At 45.3% G+C, this 23,886-nt stretch overlaps 1 protein-coding gene across 1 annotated transcript in view; it reads left to right on the forward strand.

Moving 5' to 3' along the window:
• The first annotated feature begins 218 nt into the window (after positions 1 to 218).
• Positions 219 to 23,886, forward strand: part of LOC135196333 (eukaryotic translation initiation factor 1A, Y-chromosomal-like) — a 50,899-nt gene continuing 27,231 nt past the window's right edge. The window contains exon 1 of the mRNA XM_064223082.1: positions 219 to 422. Coding sequence (XP_064079152.1) covers positions 234 to 422 — 189 coding nt within the window. The 5' untranslated portion in view covers positions 219 to 233. The remainder of the gene's footprint in view (positions 423 to 23,886) is intronic.

The following is a 23,886-nucleotide window of genomic DNA, read 5'->3' on the forward strand; positions in this document are numbered from 1 at the left end:
ATAAATTCCTTATGTGGTTGTGTGAATCAAAATTAATTTTTGCTATGGCTGTAGTTTGCAGTAGTAGAGATGGGTTTAAAACATTTAATCTACATACATATTCCCAGTGAATAGAGCAAATAAGAAATTTGAGAAATTTTAAGCATACTTTCAGATGCTGTTTATATGGAAACGACTGCTAATTAGGAATTATGAAACTTTTTTTTTTATGGAATTAAAAGTGTACCAAGTTCATGGCTTATTTGTCAGAGTTTGTTGCACTTGGTGTACCAAAATCAGTACAAGTGTTCTTTGGATCAGAGCTTAAATTCAGTGTTGTTATTACAGGAAAGGGAGGTAAAAACAGGCGTAGAGGAAAGAATGAAAATGAAGCAGAAAAGCGTGAATTGATCTTCAAGGAAGAAGGACAGGAATATGCACAGGTAATGTAGACAGTGAATTTGAATCCTATTAGAAATGGTGTATAACACTATATATACTCATGAATTTTGTTTAATTACCATATTCTGTATCATCTGTGGCCTTGTTCCCTATTCAGCCAAGGGTTGTCCAGTTTATCTAGATATACTGTATGTATATACTAATTACATGTAGTTAGTGTGTGTAAAGCGCAATGTAACAGTTAAGTTATGCTCTTATATAAATTGGTTGTTCTTTGTTCAAAAATAGTTGGATGTGGTATGGGATTGTAATCGTGATTGATACCTCAAAATTGTTACGTATTGCAAAATTAAGCCGCTTTTTGTCATTTGCATTAAATGCTTTTTTCCCTTTCCCAGAAAACTTTACCACTTAATTTTTTCCTATGAAGAATTAAATTTGTTCATGAAACTTACCTGTCAGATATATATATATAGCTGTATTCTTCCAAAGTCCAACAGAATTTAAAAAACTTACGACACAAGTAGTGGGAGTCAGGTGGTTAGTACCCATTCCCGCCGCTGGGAGGTGGATATCAGGAACCATTCCCATTTTCTATTCAGATTTTTTCTGTCGCTGGTGCTGTAAACATCTGTTTCATACATTCACCTTACCTGTCAGATATATACATAGCTATCGACTCCGTCGTTCCCGACAGAAATTCGAATTTCGCGGCACACGCTACAGGTAGGTCAGGTGATCTACCTGCCTGCCGCTGGAGGCAGGACTAGGAACTATTCCCGTTTTCTAATCAGATTCTCTCTGTCGCTGTCAAGGTAAACATATGTTTGCTTTCCCTCCTGATGGATTTTCGTGTTTCATCGCCATCGATCTTCTGGGCCGACTTTTACAGGGAAGTACTGGATCGCTGGTTTGGCATACGTTTTTAATAACTTTTTAGTAACTTTTAATGAATTAACTTCGAAGTTTTCGAAGAAAGAGTATATGTAACTACCGAAGTGTTCGGTAGACAATTACATAGTTTGCAAGAAAGGGAAATATAAATATTTATTCATTGATGAAGTGTGTAATAAATGTTAGAATTGATTGAGGAAAATAAGGTAACTTCCGATTTGAGGAAGTCAGAAAACATAGAACTAGATATGCTTTCTTTAGGAGCTTTAATAGCCCTCGTTCTGACAAGCAGTTAGAATATTAACAGTACTAGTAGTGTTGTTTCCTCATCACCTTCTTACTTCACAGAAACTACAAATTCATTTGCAATTTGAAGATAAAGGAATGTAGCTCAAGATACGAGCTATTATAAGGTAAGAAGTGATTATAGTGTTCCCCATTGCATTAGAGGGTGCGTCTGATCGGCTCTGTCTCGCTCCCAGGCCTAGACCTCTTCCAGACTCACAGGCCCAGAGGAGAAGGAATGTCGAAAGCCGTACGGAGGTTATGGAGAATCCCCACCGATCAGGCGTCCCCTCGGCAGGTTCTGTAGAACGTCCCAGACTGCCAGGGATAGCCATTGGAAAGGCATCCTAATTCAATGTGTTCCCCTTATTAATTATCGTCTTAACGAATAATGAGAAGAAACATTCAACGGCGTAGGTTAAATGAAAATGCAAGATACTCTCGTCTGGCTATCGGAACCTCAGTAGAGACGGAGAAAGATTGCGGTAGAGGCATTGCCCTATCCGAGTTCGTCCCCCCGTACAGCTGGACGGGGGGGGGGGGGCTCTATCCCATGGGGGTTTAAAATAGTTATTTCAATAAATTCCTCATCGGTACATGTATATGAAAATATATCTATTCTGAGAGATCGAATTAGATATTAAAGGATATTTGTTGATTGAATGAATTATATGGATCTCGTTTAATGATTACACACATATATATAATTTTTTTAAGCTTCTAACGCCTTGGACATGAAACTCCAGTAAAGAGGCTCAATGCGCCTAAAAGCGCCTGAAACAAGGCGCAAAGCGCCTGAAACGAGGCGCAAAGCGTCTGAAACGAGGCGCAAAGCGCCTGAAGCACGATGAGCCAGGATCTTCTTCGAAAATGGAAGTATTGTCGAATTCTAAGCAAGAACAAATATACAGAGATCGGAACCTTCCGCAGGAAGACATATTACTAGACGTACAGAACTTTCCAGGCGAGGATCGCCTGTCAGATGCTCGGAATTTTCCAACAAGAAAACGTTCCAAGGGCGATACGTCTTCTAGGATCTAGGAGTATTCGGATCACGATACTCCTCCCAGGCGCCAGCAGTATTCGGAACGCGATACTCCTGCCAAGCACCAGGAGTATGCCGACGAGCATGATACTCCTCCCAGGCGCCAGGAGTATTCGGAACGTGATACTCCTACCAGGCGCCAGGAGTATTCTAGTCAAGATACTCCTGCTTAGCGCCAGACACTTTCTCCTACAAGAAGAGCTTGACAACCGCCGAGAGTCCTCCAGACGAAGGGTGAAAGACATTCAACGCTTTTCCTGATAGGGACGGGAGTTGTCGCACAGGCGGCCGTTGCCCTTGTCAGGATCGTCTTATTGCAATAAAGGCTAGAGCAAGTTCGGTTTTTTCCAGGCAGGGACGCAAGATGTAGCACAGGCTGCCGTAGCCCTTGTCAGGTTAGAGTCGATACTGCGAATAGCCCTTCTCCTTTCGAAAGGAAGCGCTCTCCTTCGGTTGCTCAATCTTGCCCCAAAATTGAGGAATGGAAGATAAAGCAGAATTGTGAGAATTAGTTCAGGATTAGTAAGAGGATATTAAAATCATCCTCCTTCCAAAATAGATTGCAACCAACCATTTACAGAAGAGGTGCAATCGTTTGGAAGTTGAACAAGATTCGTACGAGCTCTCATTCATGGATTAGAGACTCTTCCAGATAAGAAAGGCGTAAAATACGGACTTATCTCCAAGATAATAAAAGCTGGAGAGATTATCTTCGATCCTCGGTTGTCATTTGCAATATCTTTCGACTAATACTCATTCGGGATTATTGACGAAATGAACGAAGAGAGTAAGATTTCTATTCTTTCTCTGCAGGTCAGAAAGGAAAGAGGGTCGTAGAAGGCTTGCTGTATATGATTACTGAAGGACAAGTCATAATACGCATACCATAGTTGCCGGTCTGGTTCGCTACGGGATTGTCTATATCCTTAAAGGATTTTACAAGTAAAGACTTCGCTTAAAAGGTTTATTACGACAATACCTATTCAGCCTCGGTATTTAACAAAGGTTGTTTGCCTAAAATTTGCATTATTGAGAGTTGACTTAGACTCGAGAATAATTCTATTATTTCCATTCATTGAAAGGAGTAACTGGCAACTCAGAATGAAGGCAGCCAGGCAGTGAACGACACGGCTGTAATTGTGAGCCAATCCAGTACCATCCGGTTCTCGGTCGTGAATGGGTGGTTACATCTTCCTCTCCTAAAGGATCGAATGCTTCACCGTATATTCCCCATAAAATCATGGACTTAACCACGAATTGAGGGAATTTTTTAGGCAAACATGAATAACATCGTATTCGTGTTGCTAAGGATATCTCTCTGCCTCGGCGAGGAAAGAATGTAGTAGAAAATGCACCTTAAGATAACGATACGCTTAAGCCTTACGCACACATCGTGGTTAATTACAGCGCTCCTACTACCTTACAAGAGTTTCATAGATGAATGCTGTTACCACAATGTGATAGGATAATAAAGAATTTTAATTAGGCAGAGCACGATTTAACATTCATTGGAATGAGTTGTCAGACCCTGCAGAAAATACTCACAGATATCTTCGCAAGGCAGAAGATGAACGACCTTATTATAGATTGCTTCCTTTTCCTCGAAACAAGAGAGGTAGCAAGATACGCTAACTTTAAAAATTTTAAGAGGGGAATAAACTTTAGTTTTTTTTTTCCCCTAGTTGTATATATTCTTAACACATATTAAAATAAATGGGCATCTAAGGAAGAAGATGAATGCATCATTTGGAAATAAAAGGTTGGATTCACAGAAGTCACGTTCTTCTTTCAGCATGTGTCGGAAGGTTTTTCTAAGAGATTTGATCGGAATCTATTATAAATATTGGACCTGAAAAACCTATTCACTCTGAGTCTGTCTGCGTGCAGACTGACCAGAAGTAAATATGAATGAGAGGATTTTTCAAGGTAAGCTTGATAATTCCTTTAAATATGTGAAAGACATAGAGTTGCTGCAGATCGTGCTAGATAGAAAGGGGAAACTGTCCTCTTTCGATACCTCTGTGAACTACATAAGGATTTTCTTCCCTTTCAGAGGGAAGAATCACCTTGGTAATTTATGCTATCATGAACACAGTGAAAAGATATATTCTGTCTAGACAAAGAATATTAGACATAGTAGAGAATTAAGATCTTCGGGATCTTATACAATACCTCTATACGATAAGATTAAGAGATCTTATACTTAGAATGGGATCCTAATTTGGGCCTCAGATTCCGTGGTCCGACAAAATGGAACTGCGCCTAATCAAATGTTCTCTTGGGCCTAAACGATCAAGAGGACAAGTGAAAATTTGGGATTTAGAATCTGGAATCAAATTCTATGACGACTCGGTAATGGGTTCTGGCCAGCATAGTAGGTTTGGCAAGAGAACTAAAGCCTTTTATTCCTGGATCAACGCTGTTAGATAGAGGTTTCGTTGTCCGGGTAATGTAGTGACATTGTCATCTACACAGTAAGAAAAGGTTTAAACGTTTACTGATAGAGTCTTTGGAATGCGAGAAGGGCTCAAACTACTTCCCAAAAGGTTCAGAGAGATGCATTCAAGAGCTAGAAATCAACTATTTCAGCTCAGAATCTCTTTAAAAGTCCAAGCTCCTTCCCTTCCTTCGGGCAAGGATAGGGAAGCTTCTGCAACGAGAAAACTCGTCAACATGTAGGAGGAGAACTCGTTAGCAACGGAAGTATGCAATAATGATCCTCCTCGGAGGAAGACTTGTCTCTTGGAATTTTGAGATTCCCTATTGTCTACGGGATGGAGCGGACTAAATTGTGATGAATGTGCAGGAGCAATTAGCGTCTTTGGTAGGAGTACTTTCTAAAGATCATACTCGTAAAAAGGATGATAAACTTCTGATGAAGAGATCCAAATACCGATCTCCTGTCGAGCGCGACGAACCCTACAGGGGAGTTGTCGCACAAGCGGCCATCTCTGGGGGGAGCGATGCGTTAGGCAGGCGAGACGTGAGGAAGGAAGTAACTCCTGCCAAGCGTCTGGCGCCAACTAGGAGCCAGGCGCCAAGTAGGCGCAAAGAGCCTGACTTTACTATAGATCGTTCTAGTCCAAGATCTTCATCCAAGCAACAAGAGCCAACTGGAGAAGAGAGAAACTCCTGATAGGAGTATAGCGCCCGCTAAGCGCAATATACTGGCCATGCGAAAGGCCATTCCATGAGCGATACTCCGACCAAGTCACAGGAGTATTCGGAACTAGATGCGCCTCCCATAGGTCAGGAGTATTCGGGAAGAGATACTCCTGCCAGGCGCCTAGAGTACCCGGACCTCGATACTCCTCCCAGGAGCCAGGAGTATTCTAGATTTTTACTCCTACCAGGCGCCAGGAGCATTCCGAAGCTTATACTCATCCCAAGCGCCAGGAGTATTCGGAACTTAATACGCCTACCACACGCCAGGAGTATTCTTAACAAAATGCGCCTACTAAAGGCCAGGAGTATTCGAGGCGCTCTGCGCCTGACAAGCGCCAGGAGGATTCCAGGCGCGTTACTCCTCCCAGGCGGCAGGAGTATTACGAAACTTATACTCCTCCCAGGCGCCAGGAGGATTCGGAACTTAATACTCCTACCACGCGCCAGGAGTATTCTGAACATAATGCGCCTACTAAAGCCAGGAGCATTCGAGGCGCTTTGCGCCCTGCCAGGCGCCAGGCGCTCTGAAAAGCCAGGAGTATTTGAGGCGCTTTGCGCCCTTGCCAGGCGCCAGGCGCCTGAATGAAAATGGCGCCTGCCAGGCGCCAGGCGCCTGATGAAAATGCGCCTACCAGGCGCCAGGCGCCTGCTGAAAGCCAGGAGTATTCGAGGCGCTTTGCGCCTGCCAGGCGCCAGGCGCCTGCTGAAAGCTAGGAGTATCCGAGGCGCTTTGCGCCTGCCAGGCGCCAGGAGGATCCCAAGCACGTTACTCCTCCCGGGCGCCAGGAGTATTCCGAAGCCTTATACTCATAACAGGCTCCAGCAGTATTCGAAAATAGCGATACTCCTGCCAGGTGCCAGGAGTATTCGAATAGTTTTACGACTGTCAGGCGCCAGGAGTATTCTAAACAGGATACTCCTCGAGCCAGCCAGGCGCAAGCCAGGCGCTAGGCTCCATCCAGAGGAGATCCAGTTCAAAGAAAGTCCTAGTCTTCTTTGAAACAATGGTGATCTCTAGAGCATTTCATAAATGACTTGATGATACCTTCAAACAGCTGAGAATTTAAAAAGGCTCTAAAGTGCGAGCTGTTGCAAAATTTCTTGTTCCTTTTCAGGAAAACCTCAATATGTCAGGAAGACATATTAGCGTTAACATATAGGAGATGCAATTATGGGTTGGCTTCTCATTACACGAAGGACGTCAAGTTAACCTACGAGAGATTCTTCTCTCTTGGTTTATACGTATCAGCGGATACGTTGCTGGGATAAGAGCCGACACTGATCCTTTAGTAAGGAGTTGAATTTATTTTAACTCAATGATTTTTATTGGAGGTTTGAAAGGAGTGTGGGGGATAACTCTCTTTCAATTTAGCGCGAACCCTCATGTTAGGAACAGGTGATCGGGATCGGTGTTGCGCTCCTTAAATAAGTGCGTGTTGTCATATAAGCGGATGTGCTCCCATTGACAAACGCCAGTTAGGATTCTGTCGAGTAAGTGGAAGAGACCCATCGACAGATCCACAAGAACTCTTGGCCACAGATCACTATCTCGCTAAGGCTCTTGAGATGAAGCAGACTCCTATGCAATAGCTAGGAAGTCAATCCTTCGTCTAGAAACACAGAGGAACTAAGGTCTATAAATACCTACAACATATGTTGTTTACCTGTCTAGTCAGTAACTAGATGTCTCTTGCCCTCCACCAAAGGGTGTCAATCAGCTATGTATATATCTGACAGGTAAGGTGAATGTATGAAAATGATATTGTTATAATACAATAAAGTTTCATACATACTTACCTGGCAGATATATACAACTAATGACCCACCCAGCCTCCCCGCAGGAGACAGGTGGAAGAGAGAATCTGATTAGAAAACGGGAATAGTTCCTAGTCCTGCCTCCCAGCGGCAGGCAGGTAGATCACCTGACCTACCTGTAGCGTGTGCCGCGAAATTCGAATTTCTGTCGGAACGACGGAGTCGATAGCTATGTATATATCTGCCAGGTAAGTATGTATGAAACTTTATTGTATTATAACAATATCATTTTTCAGCACCTCCGTCTGAATTTTGGAAACTTTTGGCTGATTAAGTATCCTGTTTGGTTTTTTGGTATATTGACTTTAGATCGGTAGCTAGGCACACGTTACTTGTGGAATTAATTGGATTTTGGCTTGATTTTCCTTAAAACTAAGATGTCTGGGTCTAGTTCGGCCAGCGCCAGGTTTTGGAGTAAGGATGAAGGATACAGTATGTAAGAGTTGTAGAGGGCATGTATGTTTGTATGATGATCGCTACAAGGAGTGTGAATGTCTTTCTGATTCACCGTGGAAGTCGTATGAGTCCTATCTTCGCAAGTTGGAGCGGGATAGGGTGAGGAGGTCTTCCTCCAGGAGCGTTTCAGAGTGTAAACGTCATTATTTCTCCTACTAACCCTCCTTTAGTTTTTGCTTCTCCTAACCCTGTAGTGCCGCCTTCGGGCCCTGAAACAGTGTCTGTGGAGGGTAATGCCCTTGCGTTGATTCTAGAGTCGATACACAATCTGGAATCGAAAGTGCTCGCCTTGGAAGGCAAAAGTGAAAGTGCAAAGTGCAGTGACAGTGCCCCTTGTGTTGTGGAGGGTGCGTCAGATCGGCCCCATTTCGCCTCTAGGCCTGGACCTCTGCCGGACTCCCAGGTTTCAGGGAGAGGGCATGTCGAAAGCCGAAGGAGGGTTACGGGGAACCCCCACCGATCTGACGTGCCTTCGGCAGTTTCTGTTGACGCTACCCAGACTGCCAAGGAGCGTGCGCGTGCACGCCTCCTCAAGGAGTGCTTTTTGTCTTCCGAGGCTTCCTCCCCGCGTAAGGGGTGGAGTTCTCATTCAGATTCATGCCCGTTGAAAAGGAGCGTTGGTGAGCGGGACGCTGAACTGCGGTCTTTGCCTGATAGTGCCTTCGCGGCCTTCCCGCCGCAGAAGAGGAGTAGGGCGTCATCAGATGATGACTCCTTCGAGCGCCCCAGTCGCTCCAGAGTTCGCTCAGTGGCGGTTCCTGTGAGAAGGAAGAAGGCGTCCCCTCGCCCCTTGCCTTCTCACAGGATCAGCCCCTCTCCTGAGAGGGAGTCTTCTCCTACCGAGAAGATTCTTCTGTCTTTGCAGCAACAACTTGCCGCTGTGATTTCCAAGAGAGAGACGGAACCACGCCGTCGGAGGAAGGATGTCAGGCTGCCTGTCAAGAGATCTAGACAGTCTCCCTCTCCTCCTCACTCGTCTCTGTCACCTGCATCATCGCCTTCTAGAGTTCGTGCGGCTCCCCAGCGGCTTTCTAGAGAGTACGAAGACGTCGTTTCTCGCTCTTCACATAAGGCGGTTGCTCCTGCTCGTAAGCTTGACACCTGTCGGGAGCGTGACGCTTTTTTGGGCGCTTCTGTTGAAGCTCAACCTGATCTTGACGCTCGGCCGGATGCCAGTCGAGCGCCAGTGGACGCCAAGCGCGCGCCAGTGGACGCCAAACGCGCGCCAGTAGAAGCCAAGAGTGCGCCAGTGGATGTCAGGCCCGCTCCTGTTGACGCTCGGGTGGACGCGGATGTGGACACTCGTCGACGCGCGTGTGTTTGAGGACACACTTTAGGATTCAACTCGCCTTCAAGAGGTGCACCGTGTTCCGTCATCGCCTTTACCTGCACAGGATTCAGCTTTACCTTCGACTTCGCAACATCGTTCCGATTTGAGACTTGGACCTGAGGGTCTTGTATCGTCGCTAGTTCCTCCTACTTCACCTGTGTCGGAAGGTGAGATAAGCGCGGCTTCAGGAGAAGCTGATGATGAACAACCACTGGCTCCTGTCTCTTCAGACTACCAGGTCTTGACCCTCCTTCTTCAGTCGGCGTTTGGAGACACTTTCCAACCTGCAGCTCCTCGCTCTCCCCCCTCTCAACTTTCGTCTTCTAAGATCAACAAAGTGTCGTGGTTTGTTAAAATGAAGAAGTCCCTTTCTACTAAGAGGGCTTTTCGTAAAGTCCACGACTGGATGGAACGAAGGAAGGCTCAAGGCAAGACCTCGTTTGCTCTTCCACCTTCTAGGCTTAGCGGAAAAGCGGGAATGTGGTATGAGACAGGGGAGGACGTCAGTATCAGACTTCCCTCTTCTGCACAAGGAGACTTTGCAAGTCTTGTAGATGCTTCGAGGAGGTTCCTCCTTTCATCATCCAAAGTGACCTGGTTGACGACGGAGATCGATTATCACCTTAATGGCCTCTTTCGGATGTTAGAGGTCTTCAACTTCTTAGATTGGTGTCTTGGAGTTCTGGATACCAAGTCTCGGAGTCCCGAATCGATTAGCCTGGGGGAGCTGTCCAGCGTCGTGTCGTGTACGGACAAGGCCGTTAGGGATGGTTCGGAGGAGCTGGCGGCGCATTTTTGCACAGGACTTTAAAGAAGAGATCCCTGTTTTGCAACTTCACTGCCAAGTCAGTTTCTCCTTCGCAAAAGGCAGTTGCTTTTCGCCCCTCTTTCGGATCATCTCTTCCCCCAGGCTATGGTTAAAGACCTTGCAACTAGTCTGCAGGAGAAAGCTACATAGGATCTCCTCGCTCAATCGTCTCGAAGATCTGCAGGCCCTTCGACTTCGGGAGTTCCGATTGCAAAGAAATCGAAGCCCTTTCGAGGTGGATCTTCCTCGAGACTGGCCCCTCGAGGAAGAGGCACTTCCAGAGGCAGAGCCCCTGCGCTTCCAAAGGGCAAGAAGTGAAATAGAAGTCCTTCAGTCACCGGTAGGAGCCAGACTTCAGCTTTTTGCGAAAGCCTAGAGAGAGAGAGAGAGAGAGAGAGAGGTGCGGACGCATGGTCGCTGGACATCTTGGAAAAGGGTTACCGTATCCCTTTCCTGAAATCACCCCCGCTGTCTACGACACCCAGGGATTTGTTGCCCTTGTACCGGGGGGAAAAACAACAAGTTCTTTTCGATCTGCTCGATCAGATGATTGAAAAAGAAGCAGTAGAACAGGTCTTTGACCTGGAATCCCCGGGGTTTTACAATCAACTTTTCCTGGTGCCGAAGCAGTTGGGAGGATGGCGACCGGTCCTACATGTGAGCAACCTAAACCTCTTTGTCATCAAGCAGAGGTTCAAGATGGAGACGCCTCAGTCAGTGCTTGGGGCTTTAAGACCGGGGGATTGGATGGTGTGTCTAGATCTCCAGGACGCATATTTTCACGTCCCCATCCATCCCCAGTCAAGAAAGTTCCTGCGGTTTGTCCTGAAGGGGAAGGTTTTTCAATTTCAGGGCACTCTGTTTCGGACTAAGCACGGCACCGATGGTCTTCACCTTTTTGATGAAGAACATTGCGAGATGGCTTCATCTGTCGGAAGTCAGGATCTCTCTCTACTTGGACGACTGGCTCATTCGAGCCTCCTCGAAAGCCCGGTGTCTGGAGGACCTTCACTCGTCTTTGACGTTAACGAAGTCCCTGGGACTTCTGGTAAATTTCGAAAAGTCACATCTGACCCCTTCTCAGTCCATCGTCTATCTGGGGATTCAGATGGACTCAGTGGCTTTTTGGGCTTTTCTGTCCCAGGGGCGACAACAACAATGCCTAAACAAAGTGTCAGCCTTTCTGGGGAAAGAATCATGCTCGGTGAGGGAATGGATGAGTCTGCTGGGGACCATTTCCTCACTGGAGAAGTTTGTTTCCCTAGAGAGGTTGCACCTCAGACCTCTTCAGTTCTTCCTCTCGGACAACTGGAAGCACGAGAACGACCTGGAGGGGATCTTGGAGATCTCAGAAGAGGTGAAAGAACACCTAAGATGGTGGTGCGATCCGTTGAAGCTTGCAGAGGGAGTCTCCCTCAAGCTTCAGAGCCCCGACCTAGTGTTGTTCTCCGACTTGTCTACCACGGGGTGGGGAGCAACACTAGGAGGGAAGGAAGTGTCAGGCACCTGGAGAGGGGAACAGGTGTCCTGGCACATAAACCTCAAGGAACTGGCAGCAGTTCATCTTGCGCTCCAGTTTTTCCAAGACGAAGTCTCGCAAGATTGTGCAGATCAACTCGGACAACACCACAGCACTGGCATACCTCAAGAAACAGGGAGGAACCCACTCTCGGTCCCTGTTCTTCTTTGCAAAGGAGATCTTGTTGTGGGCGAGGGAACACGACGTTACTATCCTGATGAGGTTCGTCTCAGGAGTAGAAAACGTCCGTGCAGACCTTCTCAGTCGGCAAGGGCAACTGCTGCCGACAGAATGGACCCTTCACCAGGACGAATGCCAAAAGCTGTGGAAGTTGTGGGGACGTCCTCTCGTGGACATCTTCGCAACTTCGAGAACAAAGAGACTTCCACTGTATTGCTCACCGGTTCTAGACCCAGGAGCAGTGGCAGTAGACGCCCTTCTCTGGGACTGGACGGGACTAGACCTGTACGCCTTTCCCCCGTTCAAGATCCTAGGGGAAGTAATGAGGAAATTCGCAGCTTCAGAAGGAGCGAGGATGACACTAATCGCCTCCTTCTGGCCGGCGACCAACTGGTTCACAAAGGTCATGTCCTTCATGGTGGACTTTCCGAGGACTCTGCCACCAAGGACAGATCTACTCAAACAGCCCCACTTCGAGAGGTACCACAAAAACCTCCCCGCTCTGAGTCTGACTGCGTTCAGACTATCCAGAAGTTGGCCAGAGCGAGGGGTTTTTGTACATGAAAACTTACCCAGCAGATATATACTTAGCTATAGACTCGGTAGTCCCGACAGCTATAGACTCGGTGGTCCCGACAGAATTTCAAAACTCACGGCACACGCGACAGGTAGGTCAGGTGATCCCCCATTCCCGCCGCTGGGTGGCGGGATCCGGAACCATTCCCGTTTTCTAAGTCATAATTTCTCTGTCGGTTGAACGGACAACACCTATTGTTCGTTCCTCCATCTTGGATTTCAACTCGTTTGCCGAGAATTTGAATTGGTTTTTTGGTGACGTATTCTGTTTTTTCTCTGGCTTGGCATGCGCTTTTTGTGGACTGTTTTTCGAATTTGGTATTGACTACTCTTTCACGATGTCTGACGCTAAGGCTTCACCTGTGTTTGGAGTTTGTAGTAGGGAAGGTTGTAAAGTTAGGCTACCGAAATCGTCGGTAGACCCTCATAATGTTTGCTCTAAATGTAGAGAGAATGAATGTTCTTTTAATAATACCTGTATTGAGTGCGAGAACCTAACAGAGCTTGAATGGAAGGAGTTATCTTCTTACGTTAGGAAACTTGAGAGAGATAGAGTAAGGAAAGCTTCAGCTAGATCATCTTGTAGATCTTGTTCTCTAGAACAGGAAGTTCATAACTCTACTATTACTAACGATTTTCCCTTAGCCACAGCTGCTTCTCCCCGTACTGAATCCAAAGATTCTTCCTCTGAAAGGGAAAATGTGAAAGCTTCAATAAAGAAACTCCAAGCTCAGTTACGAGCGTTAAATGAAGGTAAGAGTGGTGATAGTGATTTATGCAGTGTCCCCAGTGCAGTGGAGGGGGCATCTGACCGGTTCCTCATTGCTCCTAGGCCTAGACCTCTTCCAAACTCCCAGGACCAGGGGAGGAGGAATGTCGAAAGCCGCAGGGAGGATGCAGAACATCCCCAACGGTCAGGCGTCCCTTCGGCAGATCCTGTTGTAAAGTCCCAGGCTGCCTCGGATAGCCGCAGAAAAGGCATCCTAAGGGAGTGTTTTTTGGCCTCGGACTCTTCCTCTCCTAAAAGAGGATGGAGTTCGGCCTCTCAATCGCGCCCTTTGAAGAGAACCTGGAAGGCGCCAAAAGGAGACGCGGCTGATTCCAGCCCAGAGCATTTTCCCGAGTATTGGCCCTCGGATCCTAAGAAGGCGAGACAGGAGGAGCCTTCTCTTCAGGATCCAACGAAGAAGTTCCTGATTAACCTGCAGGAGCAGTTAGCCTCTTTAGTAGGCTCTTTCGCTAAGGATTCAACAAGGAGGAAAGATGTTTCGCTCCTGTTAGAGTTCCTCTAAGCGCCCCTCTCACGTATAGGAGAGAGCCCCCACACTCTCCAAGGCGATTATCGCCTTCGTCGAGAGAGACTTTGGATAGGAGTTTTTCTCCTGACAGGCGATTCCTTTCGCCCTTTAGGTGCTCTTCTCCAAGAGATAAGTGCCCTCCTTTGGACAAGGCTTTGAATCCTGGCAGACAGGAAGTATGTAGCCTCTCCCCTTCTAGACGCCGTGAATCGAGCAGAAGTCTCGATCGGTTTAGGTTCAAGGAGCCGGAAGAGAACCTAAACCAATTCAAGTATCAGGATCCTTTGGGACTACAGGACCAGGATTGGAATCAGGAGACAGTCAGGCGCGAAGAGGCAGTGAGACTCAAGAAAGGGCGTCAAGAGCCCCTCAAGCACCAGCATTCAGGGCGTCAGGAGTCAGGGCGCCAGGAGCCTGCTAGGTGTCAGGAGTCAGGGCGCAGGGAGCCTTTCAAGCGCCCTGAATCAGGGCGCCAGGAGCCTATCAAGCGCCGCGAGTCTTGTGAACCTCAAGTGACTAGGCAACAAGAGTCTAGTAGGCGCAAGAATGTTTCTGGCCGCCAGGAGCCTCATTCTTCGTATAGAAGTTTTTCTATCATTCAGCGCTCCCCTTCTCGGGAAAGGAGTACTTCTCCCGCGAAGAGCCCGATCACTTCCAAACGGTCTCCTTCAGTTGATCCTTTGGAAGAAGTGTCGGATGAGGACAAGCCCGTAGATGTAGCAGTTTCGGACTACAAGAGGCTCTCTCTTCTACTTCTCAAGGAGTTCGGAGACTCCCTTCATCCTGCTGATCCTCCTTCACCAGGATCTTTAATGTCCAGTACCAAAGCTCATAAGTCTTCTTCATTCGTCAAGATGCGCCCTGCTTTATGTATGAAAAAGGCTTTAAAGACCTTTTCAGAATGGTTAGCCTCAAGAAGGGAAGCGGGCAAAACAGTTTTTTCCTGCCCTCCTTCCAAGTTAACAGGGAAACCTGGAAGATGGTATGAGACCAAGGAACCCATGGGGTTAGGCCTCCCTTCATCCACAGACGCGGACTTTGCTTCTCTAGTAGACTCATCAAGGAGGAAGTCTTTGCTTTCTGCTAAAGCAACATGGGGCATGTGTGAGCTGGACCATCTTCTAAAGGGTCTCTTTAAGACTAGAAGTGTTCAATTTCATGGACTGGGTATTGGGAGCATTAGCCAAGAGAGCTCAGGACACCGACTTTCTCTCGATGGAAGAACTTTAAAGTGTCCTGGCTTGCTTGGACAGAGCAGTTATGGACGGCTCCGTAGAAGTTTGCCTTGCTTTTGTTTTCGGAAACAGGAGTCTTAAAGAAGAGATCGGTCTTTAGCTCTTTTCTAGCAAGAGCCGTATCACCCTTACAAAGATCCTCTCTTCTTTTCGCCCCTTTGTCCTCTCATCTGTTCCCACAGGAGACGGTTAAGGAGGTTGCAAAATCTCTAACGGAGAAGGCAACTCAGGATCTCCTCACACACTCAGCTAAAGAAGTTAGGCCGGCCTTGCCCTATTGAAAAAAGAGAGAGACCCTCTGCTGAGACCCTCTGCTGATCCAACTAAATTAGTCAGAACTTTTCCTTCTTTCTGCAATATTTTCATTCTTACTACATCCTTCTCCTTCATGTAATTTTTTTTTTTCTCCTTTTTTTCCCCTTTGGATTAATTGTGGAATTTCCACCTTTGATAAAATTTACTGACCTGGTAAACAGAAAAGATATCATAGCTGGGACTGGGTTTTATATCTGAAGCTAAATAGTGGGAACTGTGGCAGGACCATCAACTGCTCGATAATGTTCGGACCTGAGTGATATCAGGCGGAACTATTTTGCAGGGCTGGACCACGGATTCCAGGGGGGTCTAGTTTTGCGGATAGGGACTCTCGGCATTCTGTCCGGTTTGCCCATAATGTGATTAGGGTGGGGGATGATTGTATTCTTGGTAATACTCTCAGTCCTATCAAGCGGGTTTGGCTTACACTTGGGCCACTCTAATCATGTTGTGCCATCCCCTGTGGGGTAGGGTAGGGACGCGGACATTTGGGAGTCAGTTCTCACTTGTGCCATTAGTGGAAGAATAAACTTCATGAAAGGCTGATGATGTCTTTTAAGGTTTTCAGGTTTATTTATCTTTTTTTTTTTTTTTTTTTTTTTACCAATACTTTGATCTTTATGAATAATACAAATAAAGAATCAAGTACCCCTGGACCCTTTGATGGTAATGAATCGGCACAGTTGATGACTGCAGGAACCTCCACTGGCAACCATCCTCTGGAAAACTCAAAAAAACCTTCCAGTGTAATCACACTGAAAACCCTATGCTCCAGTACGGAGTAAGGGGAAATTTAGTAAAAATATAGTTACAGAAATAGGACCCGGAATGTTTGAAAACTCTTATGATAAATATTTGACTTTTAATTTGGAAGACTCTGATTGTGACATTTTTAATGTATATAAAGATATTGTCAGGTGCTGTGGCCGAGAGCCTAAGATTTCTTCTGAGGGGCGAGGAAAGCTGACAGTGGAATCTGCCTCGGCAAAAGAGAGTGAACAGCTACAAACATTATCTCGCCTTGGAGGAGTTAAAGTAGAGTGTGCAGTACATGCTTTTTGGAATTACTCCAAGGGCATGATATATGCACCCAGCTTGTGACTTACTCTGAGGAAAGGCTCGTAGGAGGAATTAAGGGATCAAGGGGTAATAAGAATTGAAAGAATGAAGAAGAAGATAAATGGAGTCCTAGTCCCACTTCCCAATTTAATTGTTACTTTCAATTCCACCCGATTGCCTAGTATAGTGAAAGCAGCCTGGTTACGTTTTAAGGTTAAACAGTATATCCCAAGACCGAGGAGATGTTTTTAATTGTCAAGAATTTGGACACATGTTGGGGTCATGCAGACAGAAATTACAAGGCAAGCCTGCTACTTGTGTTAAATGCAGTGAGCCAGAGCATGGCATATGTAATAAGGAGGCCAGATGTGTGCATTGTGGAGGAAAATCATCCATCATCTTCACTTAATTGCGATGTATACATCATGGAAAAAGAAATTCAGACATTAAGGGTGACCGAACGTATCACATTTGGAGAGGCAAAAGAGAGAGTGTTGAGTCAGTACATTAGACCAGGAATATCTTTTTCCAGTGTTGCTGCCAACCGAAGAAGAAATATCAATGTCACCAAAACTAATGTTAATAAAACACCAGCTACGACCTGTACTCGTGCCTCTTTGGAGGCAGCGCCAGTGATTGCTGGCGCTCATGCCTCTTCGGAGGCTGCGCCAGTGACTCCTGGCGCTCCTGCCTCTTTGGAGGCCGCGCCAGTAATTCTGGCGCCCCTCGCCTCTTCTGAGGCCAGTGCCAGTAATTCCTGGCGCCCCTGCCTCTTCGGAGCAGTGCAGTTGATTCTGGCACTCCCGGCCTCGTTTGGAGGCAGTGCCAGTGGTTTCTGGCACTTCTGCTTCTATGGAAGCAGAACCAATGATTTCTGGGACTCCTGCCTCTCTGGAGGCTGTGCCAGGTGTACCTGGCACGTCCACCTCACTGGAGGCTGTACCAGCTTTAAATGGTGCTTCTGATCCTTTGGTAGAATGCACCAATGTCCAACCTTCACACCCCTCCTCAGGCAGCATCAGCTTTGTCTGGTGTTCCTGAGACCGATAACCCTCTGAAAAGGAAGGCAGCCATAAATAATCGGTCTCCTTCCAGAAATAAGGAGCAAGTCAGTAAGCTGAAAGCTCTTAAAAGAGGCTCTAATTTAACAGCCTCTAAAGGGAAGTAAATTCATTCATTTTCTACAGTGGAACTGTCAGGGATTAAGAGCTAAATGGGAAGAATTAAGGCTGCTCATATCAGAAGTGTCTCCTGTTTGTATAGCTCTGCAGGAGACAATGATTGGTAATAATATGTGCCCCAGCCCACGAGAGTATACATCCTATCACTCCACTTATAATTTGAATATTGGAAGCCATGGTGGTGTCGCTTTGTATGTTCGAAATGACACCCCACAAAATCCTATCAGTATCCAATCAGCATTGCAAGTGATAGGTGTGCAGATCCACTTGCAAAGAAAATATACAATATGCTCTCTTTATCTACCACCTAATGAAGCCTTCCCCATCAATGAATTTAAATCTCTTATTCAACAGTTACCACGCCCTTTTGTTATTTTGGGAGATATGAATAGCAGAAATCCTCTTTGGGGTGACATCATCACCAATCAAAGAGGAAGGTGTTTAGGTTCCATCATAGAAGATGAAAATGTTGGGATCCTCAACTCTGGGGAGTCTACGCATTTTCATGTTCAAACAGGCACGTTATCAGCAATTGATTTATCTATATGTAGTGATGACTGTATTATTGACTTTAATTGGAGAACTATAAGTGATAGATTTTATTTTCGCAGTGACCATTTTTCCAGATAGTGGTGAGTGTAGCATCAAGTCCTCCATCTTCAGGCTACCCAAATGGAACATTGGTAAAGCTGATTGGTCAACATTCCAGAAGCACAGCTCAATAGATGACTCTGCTGATGACTTTCCCTGTGTAAGATGACGCTCTTGACTTTTTGAATACAATGATGTTCTCAGCTGGTCTTCAATCTATACCTAGGACTTCGGGCAAATTTGTCCACCGACCAGTTCCCTGGTGGACACGTAAATGCCAGGAAACTCATAGAAATATGAGATCTGCCTTCACCAGATACCGCAGACGAAAATGTGAGTATTATCGTGTAGAATTTCGAAAAGCGAGAGCTCATTTTCGCATGGAAATCAAAAAAGCACGAAAAAGAATCTTGGACGATATTCATATCTTCACTAAATTCGAAAACTCCTCTGACTCTAGTTTGGAAGAGAGTTAGAAAAATAGCAGGCAAGTTTACTCCTTGTCAACCTCCCGTTATCAAGGTGAATGGTTGTGTGAGGTAGCAGACCCCCAGTAGTGGCAAATGAGTTTGCTAATCATTTTGCTAATGTTGCAAAGAAAATGATGATGACCCTATTCGTCTCAAAGACAGGATAATAGAACAGGTCGAAATTGATTTTAATACCTTAAGACATGAGCAATACAATGCCCTACTATTAGAGAATTTGAATCAGCCTTGAATAAATGTAATGAATCAGCTCCTGACTGGACGATATAACATATCAATGATTAAGCATACCCCTGAAAATACCAGACTTTTCATATTAAGCCTAATTAACAGAATTTACAGAGAACATATCTTACCCCAAGCTTTTGGGAGAAGTTGAAATTACTGCCATTTGTGAAACCTGGAAAAGATCCATTCAAGACAGAAAATTATCGTCCTATCGCATTAACTTCTTGTTTGTGTAAGATCATGGAAAAAATGGTGAACACACGATTGATGTGGTACTTGGAAAGAGGTAAATATCTGTCGCCTGCTCAGTGTGGTTTTCGGAGTATGCACTCCACAACTGATGTATTGGTACGAATGGAATCTTCAATATGTGAAGCTTTTGCCAACAAGCAACATCACATCACTGTTTTCTTGACCTAGAGAAGGCTTATGATACAACATGGAGATATGGCATTTTGAGGGTCCTTTATGAATGTAACCTGAGAGGCAATTTGCCCATGTTTATTAAGGCTTTTTTAAAAAACAAATAGGATATTTCAGGTTCAGGTTGGAGCAATAATGTCAGATGTATTCAATCAAGGAAGAAGGAAGTACCACAAGGAAGTGTTTTAAGTGTAACCTTGTTTGCCTTGGTAATCAATGGGGTTTCTAAAATAATTCCCCCAGATATAACATATACCCTTTTTGTTGATGACCTATCGATTTCCTTTGCAGCATCAAGGATGGCAGTGGCTGACGCGCCTTCAGCTCTGCATTGATAATATAATATAAAGGGGCTGAGGTTAATGGTTTTAGATTTTCCGCCAGTAAAACTGTAACTATGCACTTTTGGTCGTATAAGGGGAATCCACCCGATCCAGATCTATTCATTCATAGGCAGAGAATTCCATGTGTTTGGTGAAACAAGGTTTCTTGGCTTGATTTTTGATAGCAAGCTGACCTGGATTCCACATCTGAAATATATTAAGGCAAAATGCTTAAAAGCAATGAATTTGCTGAAAGTCGTGTCTCACACTTCGTGGGGTGCAGACCGAACTCAGATGTTGAGATTATATAAAGCCTTGGTCTTTTCAAAATTAAGTTATGGATGTGAGGTGTACACTTCTGCAAAGCCAAATAGCCTTAAAATGCTCAACTCAATTCATCATGGAGGAATACGGTTGTGTACTGGAGCATTTTAAATCATCTCCCCCACCGAGAGCATGCTTGTTGATGCTGATGAGGTGCCACTGGATCTTCATTACAAGCGTCTGCTGGTTCGGAGCTGGTATAGATTCCAGAGGCTACCTAAGTCTTTAACCAGCATTTGTATGAGAAATGAAAGGCATTGGCAGTTTTATGAAAATCCACCCCAAGCCAACCTCATCCATTCGCTTTTAGAGTCAATACCATTGTTCGTGAATTAAACATGCCAAGGTCCGAGATTTTACCAGCAAAAATATTCAGTTAGTCCCCCCACCCCCTGGAACTTCAGAGGTAAAATTCTGCAGATATTTTCAATTTTACCAAAACAGAATTGTCCAGTGAGGCCACGCGTCAATATTTTTAGAACATTCCTTGCAACATGACGACTCCACTGCAGTTTTTCACGGATGGCTCAAAGTCAGATGCTGGCGTCGGCTTTGGTGTAGTCCTTCCCTGATGTAGAGAGGAGTGGCAGGTTATCATCTGTTGCATCAATTTTTACAGCAGAGTTATATGGTTTTAAAGGCTTTAAAGGAAGTTTTAATTCGGAATGAAAGTAATTTTATTATATATTGTGACTCAAGAAGTGTTCTTCAGTCACTGGAATCTTTTAACCCTTTAAACCCTCTGATTTTAGATATATTGGAATGGCTGCTTTTACTAAAAAAAGAAGAGAAGAAATAAAGTTCTGTTGGGTGCCTTCTCATGTTGGGGTGGCTGGGAATGAGAAAGCTGACCAACTTGCAAAGTCTGCGGTCAGCTCCCCAGAACCCACAAGATGCCTACTACCATATCGGGATTTGTATCCTCTAGTAGGTCAGAGAATAAAAAATGTTGGCAGTCCCAGTGGGAGGATATTTTAAACAATCAAAAAATGCGTAGTATCACGTCTTCAGTGTCTCCTTGGTCATATCCATATATGCCAAGGAGACAAGAAACGATGTTGTGCAGATTGAGGATTGGACATACAAGACTCACCCATGGGTTCTTGATGTCTCGTGAAAATCCTCCGTTTTGCGAGAACTGTACTGTGCCCTTGACTGTGAGACATTTGCTGGTTGAATGTCCCAGACTTGGGAATTTGAGACATAGTTTTTCATGTCTTTGGGGTCTGACAGAGTAGGTAATTTTATCCTAGCTACAATTCTTGGAAAGGATTGTAATATAGAGAAGTTATATATTTTTATGAGGGAGGCTGGCCTCCTTAACCAAATTTAAATTATACATAAATTGTCATAGTAAGAACTGTTATATATGAACAAAATTTTTTATATAATATATATATAAGATTTTTATATGAAATTTATCAAAAATTTAGTTTTTTTATATTTAATTTATTTCGGTGTCAATTACCCAGATGTTGTTGACGCCAGATATAATACACAATCAATCAATCAATCAACCCTCTTTTGTACAGCCCTTTCGAGGAGCCTCCTCTTCTATAACCCCTCTTAGAGGTCGCAGACCAGAACGGAGGAGTAGACCATCTAGAAGGTCCTTCGGTAAGTCTAAATGAACAGAGCGTCCTCCAGACAAAAGTAGGCGCCAGACTACTCCAGTTTGCAAAAGTCTGGGCGCAGAAGGGAGCGGATTCTTGGTCCCTTCTCGATCCTGAAAAAAGGATACTTGATACCCCTTCAGGGAAAATCCTCCCTTGACGACAACTCCAAGGGAGTTGACTGCAAGATACTCGGATTCGGTCCGAAGACTAGCTATTTTGCAGGCAGTGGAACAGATGATTTCCAAAGAAGCGGTAGAACTGGTTCAAGATCTCCAGTCTCCAGGATTTTGCAATCGGTTGTTCCTGGTACCGAAAGCATCGGGGGGATGGAGACCGGTGCTAGACGTCAGTGCCCTGAATTTCTTTATGAAGAAGAAATTCTCGATGGAGACGTCTTCCTCTGTTCTGTCTGCTCTTTGTCCAGGGGACTGGATGGTGTCCCTGGACCTTCAAGATGCGTATTTCCATGTGCCAATTCATCCGGCATCACGGAAATACCTAAGATTCATGTTCCAAGGGAAAGTATTCCAGTTCCGAGCGATGTGTTTCGGACTTTCGAAACACATCGCTCGGAACTTCGAAACACATCGCTCGGAACTGGACATCATGAAGAATGTAGCTTATTGGCTACATCTGGAAGGGATCAGGATCTCATTATATCTGGACGATTGGCTAATAAGAGCCCAATTGGAGAAACAATGTCTGGAGGACCTTTTCTTTACTCTAAAATTGACAAAGTCCCTGGGACTTTTAGTCAATCTCGAGAAATCCATACTGACTCCCCAGCAAAGCATTGTCTATCTGGGGATTCAGATGGATTCTCGGGATTTTCTAGCGTATCCTTCGCAGGAAAGGAGAGAACGCTGCTTGGAAAAGGTGGCAGTCTTCTCAAGGAAAGAACATTGTTCCGCGAGGGAATGGATGAGCTTACTGGGGACCTTCTCCTCGATGGAACAGTTCGTTTCCTTAGGAAGACTACACCTAAGACCCCTTCAATTTTATCTGAAGGAGAAATGGGATTGGAAGTCCCAAGATCTGGGAAAAACCTTTCCGATCTCGAAGGGAATCAAGGAGATTATCCTCTGGTGGTTAGATCCACAAAAACTAAGCAAGGGGATCTCCCTTCACTTACAGAACCCTCGCCTAGCGTTATTTGCAGACGCCTCAGATTCAGGGTGGGGAGCGACCCTAGGTTCGGAAGAAGTGTCAGGCACTTGGGAAGGAGAACAAGTGTCCTGGCACATAAACAAGAAAGAACTAACAGCCATTCATTTAGCTCTAGTTCATTTCGAGGAACAGGTCTCAGGTCTGGTGATTCAAATTCACTCGGACAACACAACAGCCCTTGCATATATAAAGAAACAGGGGGGACGCATTCCTTTTCCCTGTACGAATCAGCAAAGGATCTGCTGATTTGGGCTCAGGAAAGGAAGATCTCTCTTCTCACAAGGTTTGTGCAGGGAGAGAGAAATGTCCGGGCGGATCTGTTGAACAGGAAAGACCAAGTCCTACCCACGGAATGGACTCTCAATCCTCAGATTTGCCAACAACTGTGGCATCTGTGGGGAAGGCCCAATATAGACCTGTTTGCGACCAACAGGAATCACAGACTAGAAAACTATTGCTCCCCAATCTCGGATCTGCAAGCAGTAGCCATAGACAGCTTTCTGCTAGATTGGACAGGCTTAGACACATACGCCTTCCCTCCTTTCAAGATAGTAGGGGAAGTATTGAGGAAGTTCGCTTGCTCAGAGGGAACAAAAATGACCCTCATCGCTCCCTTCTGGCCAGCTCTCGATTGGTTCACAGAGGTGCTGGAGTGGATAGTAGATTTTCCAAGATGCTTCCACTGAGGCAACGATCTTCTCAAACAGCCCCACTTCGACAGATTTCACAGAACCTCCCCGCTCTAAGTCTGACCACCTTCAGACTGTCGAAGGACTCGTCAGAGCAAGAGGTTTTTCGCGCGAAGTGGCGAAGGCTATTGCAAGAGCCAGAAGAGTTTCCACCTCTAGGGTGTATCAGTCGAAGTGAGAGTTGTTTAGAAGATGGTGTAAGAATAAGAAAATATCCTCTTCCAGTACCTCCGTAACTGAAATCGCTGATTTTCTTCTCTATTTGAGAAAGGACTGTAACCTGGCAGTATCGACAGTAAAAGGTTACAGGAGTATGCTGGCCTCAGTCTTTCGACATAGAGGACTAGATCTTACTAATGATAAAGATCTCCATGACCTTATAAGGTCTTTCAAAACCACGAAAGACCAGATAATCAAGAAACCTAGCTGGAACTTGGATGTGGTCCTTAAGTTCCTAATGTCAGAAAAATTCGTACCGTCTCATACAGCTTCATT

The sequence above is a fragment of the Macrobrachium nipponense genome, chromosome 17 (assembly GCF_015104395.2).
Source record: "Macrobrachium nipponense isolate FS-2020 chromosome 17, ASM1510439v2, whole genome shotgun sequence".
In the NCBI taxonomy this organism is placed as follows: Eukaryota; Metazoa; Arthropoda; class Malacostraca; order Decapoda; family Palaemonidae; genus Macrobrachium; species Macrobrachium nipponense.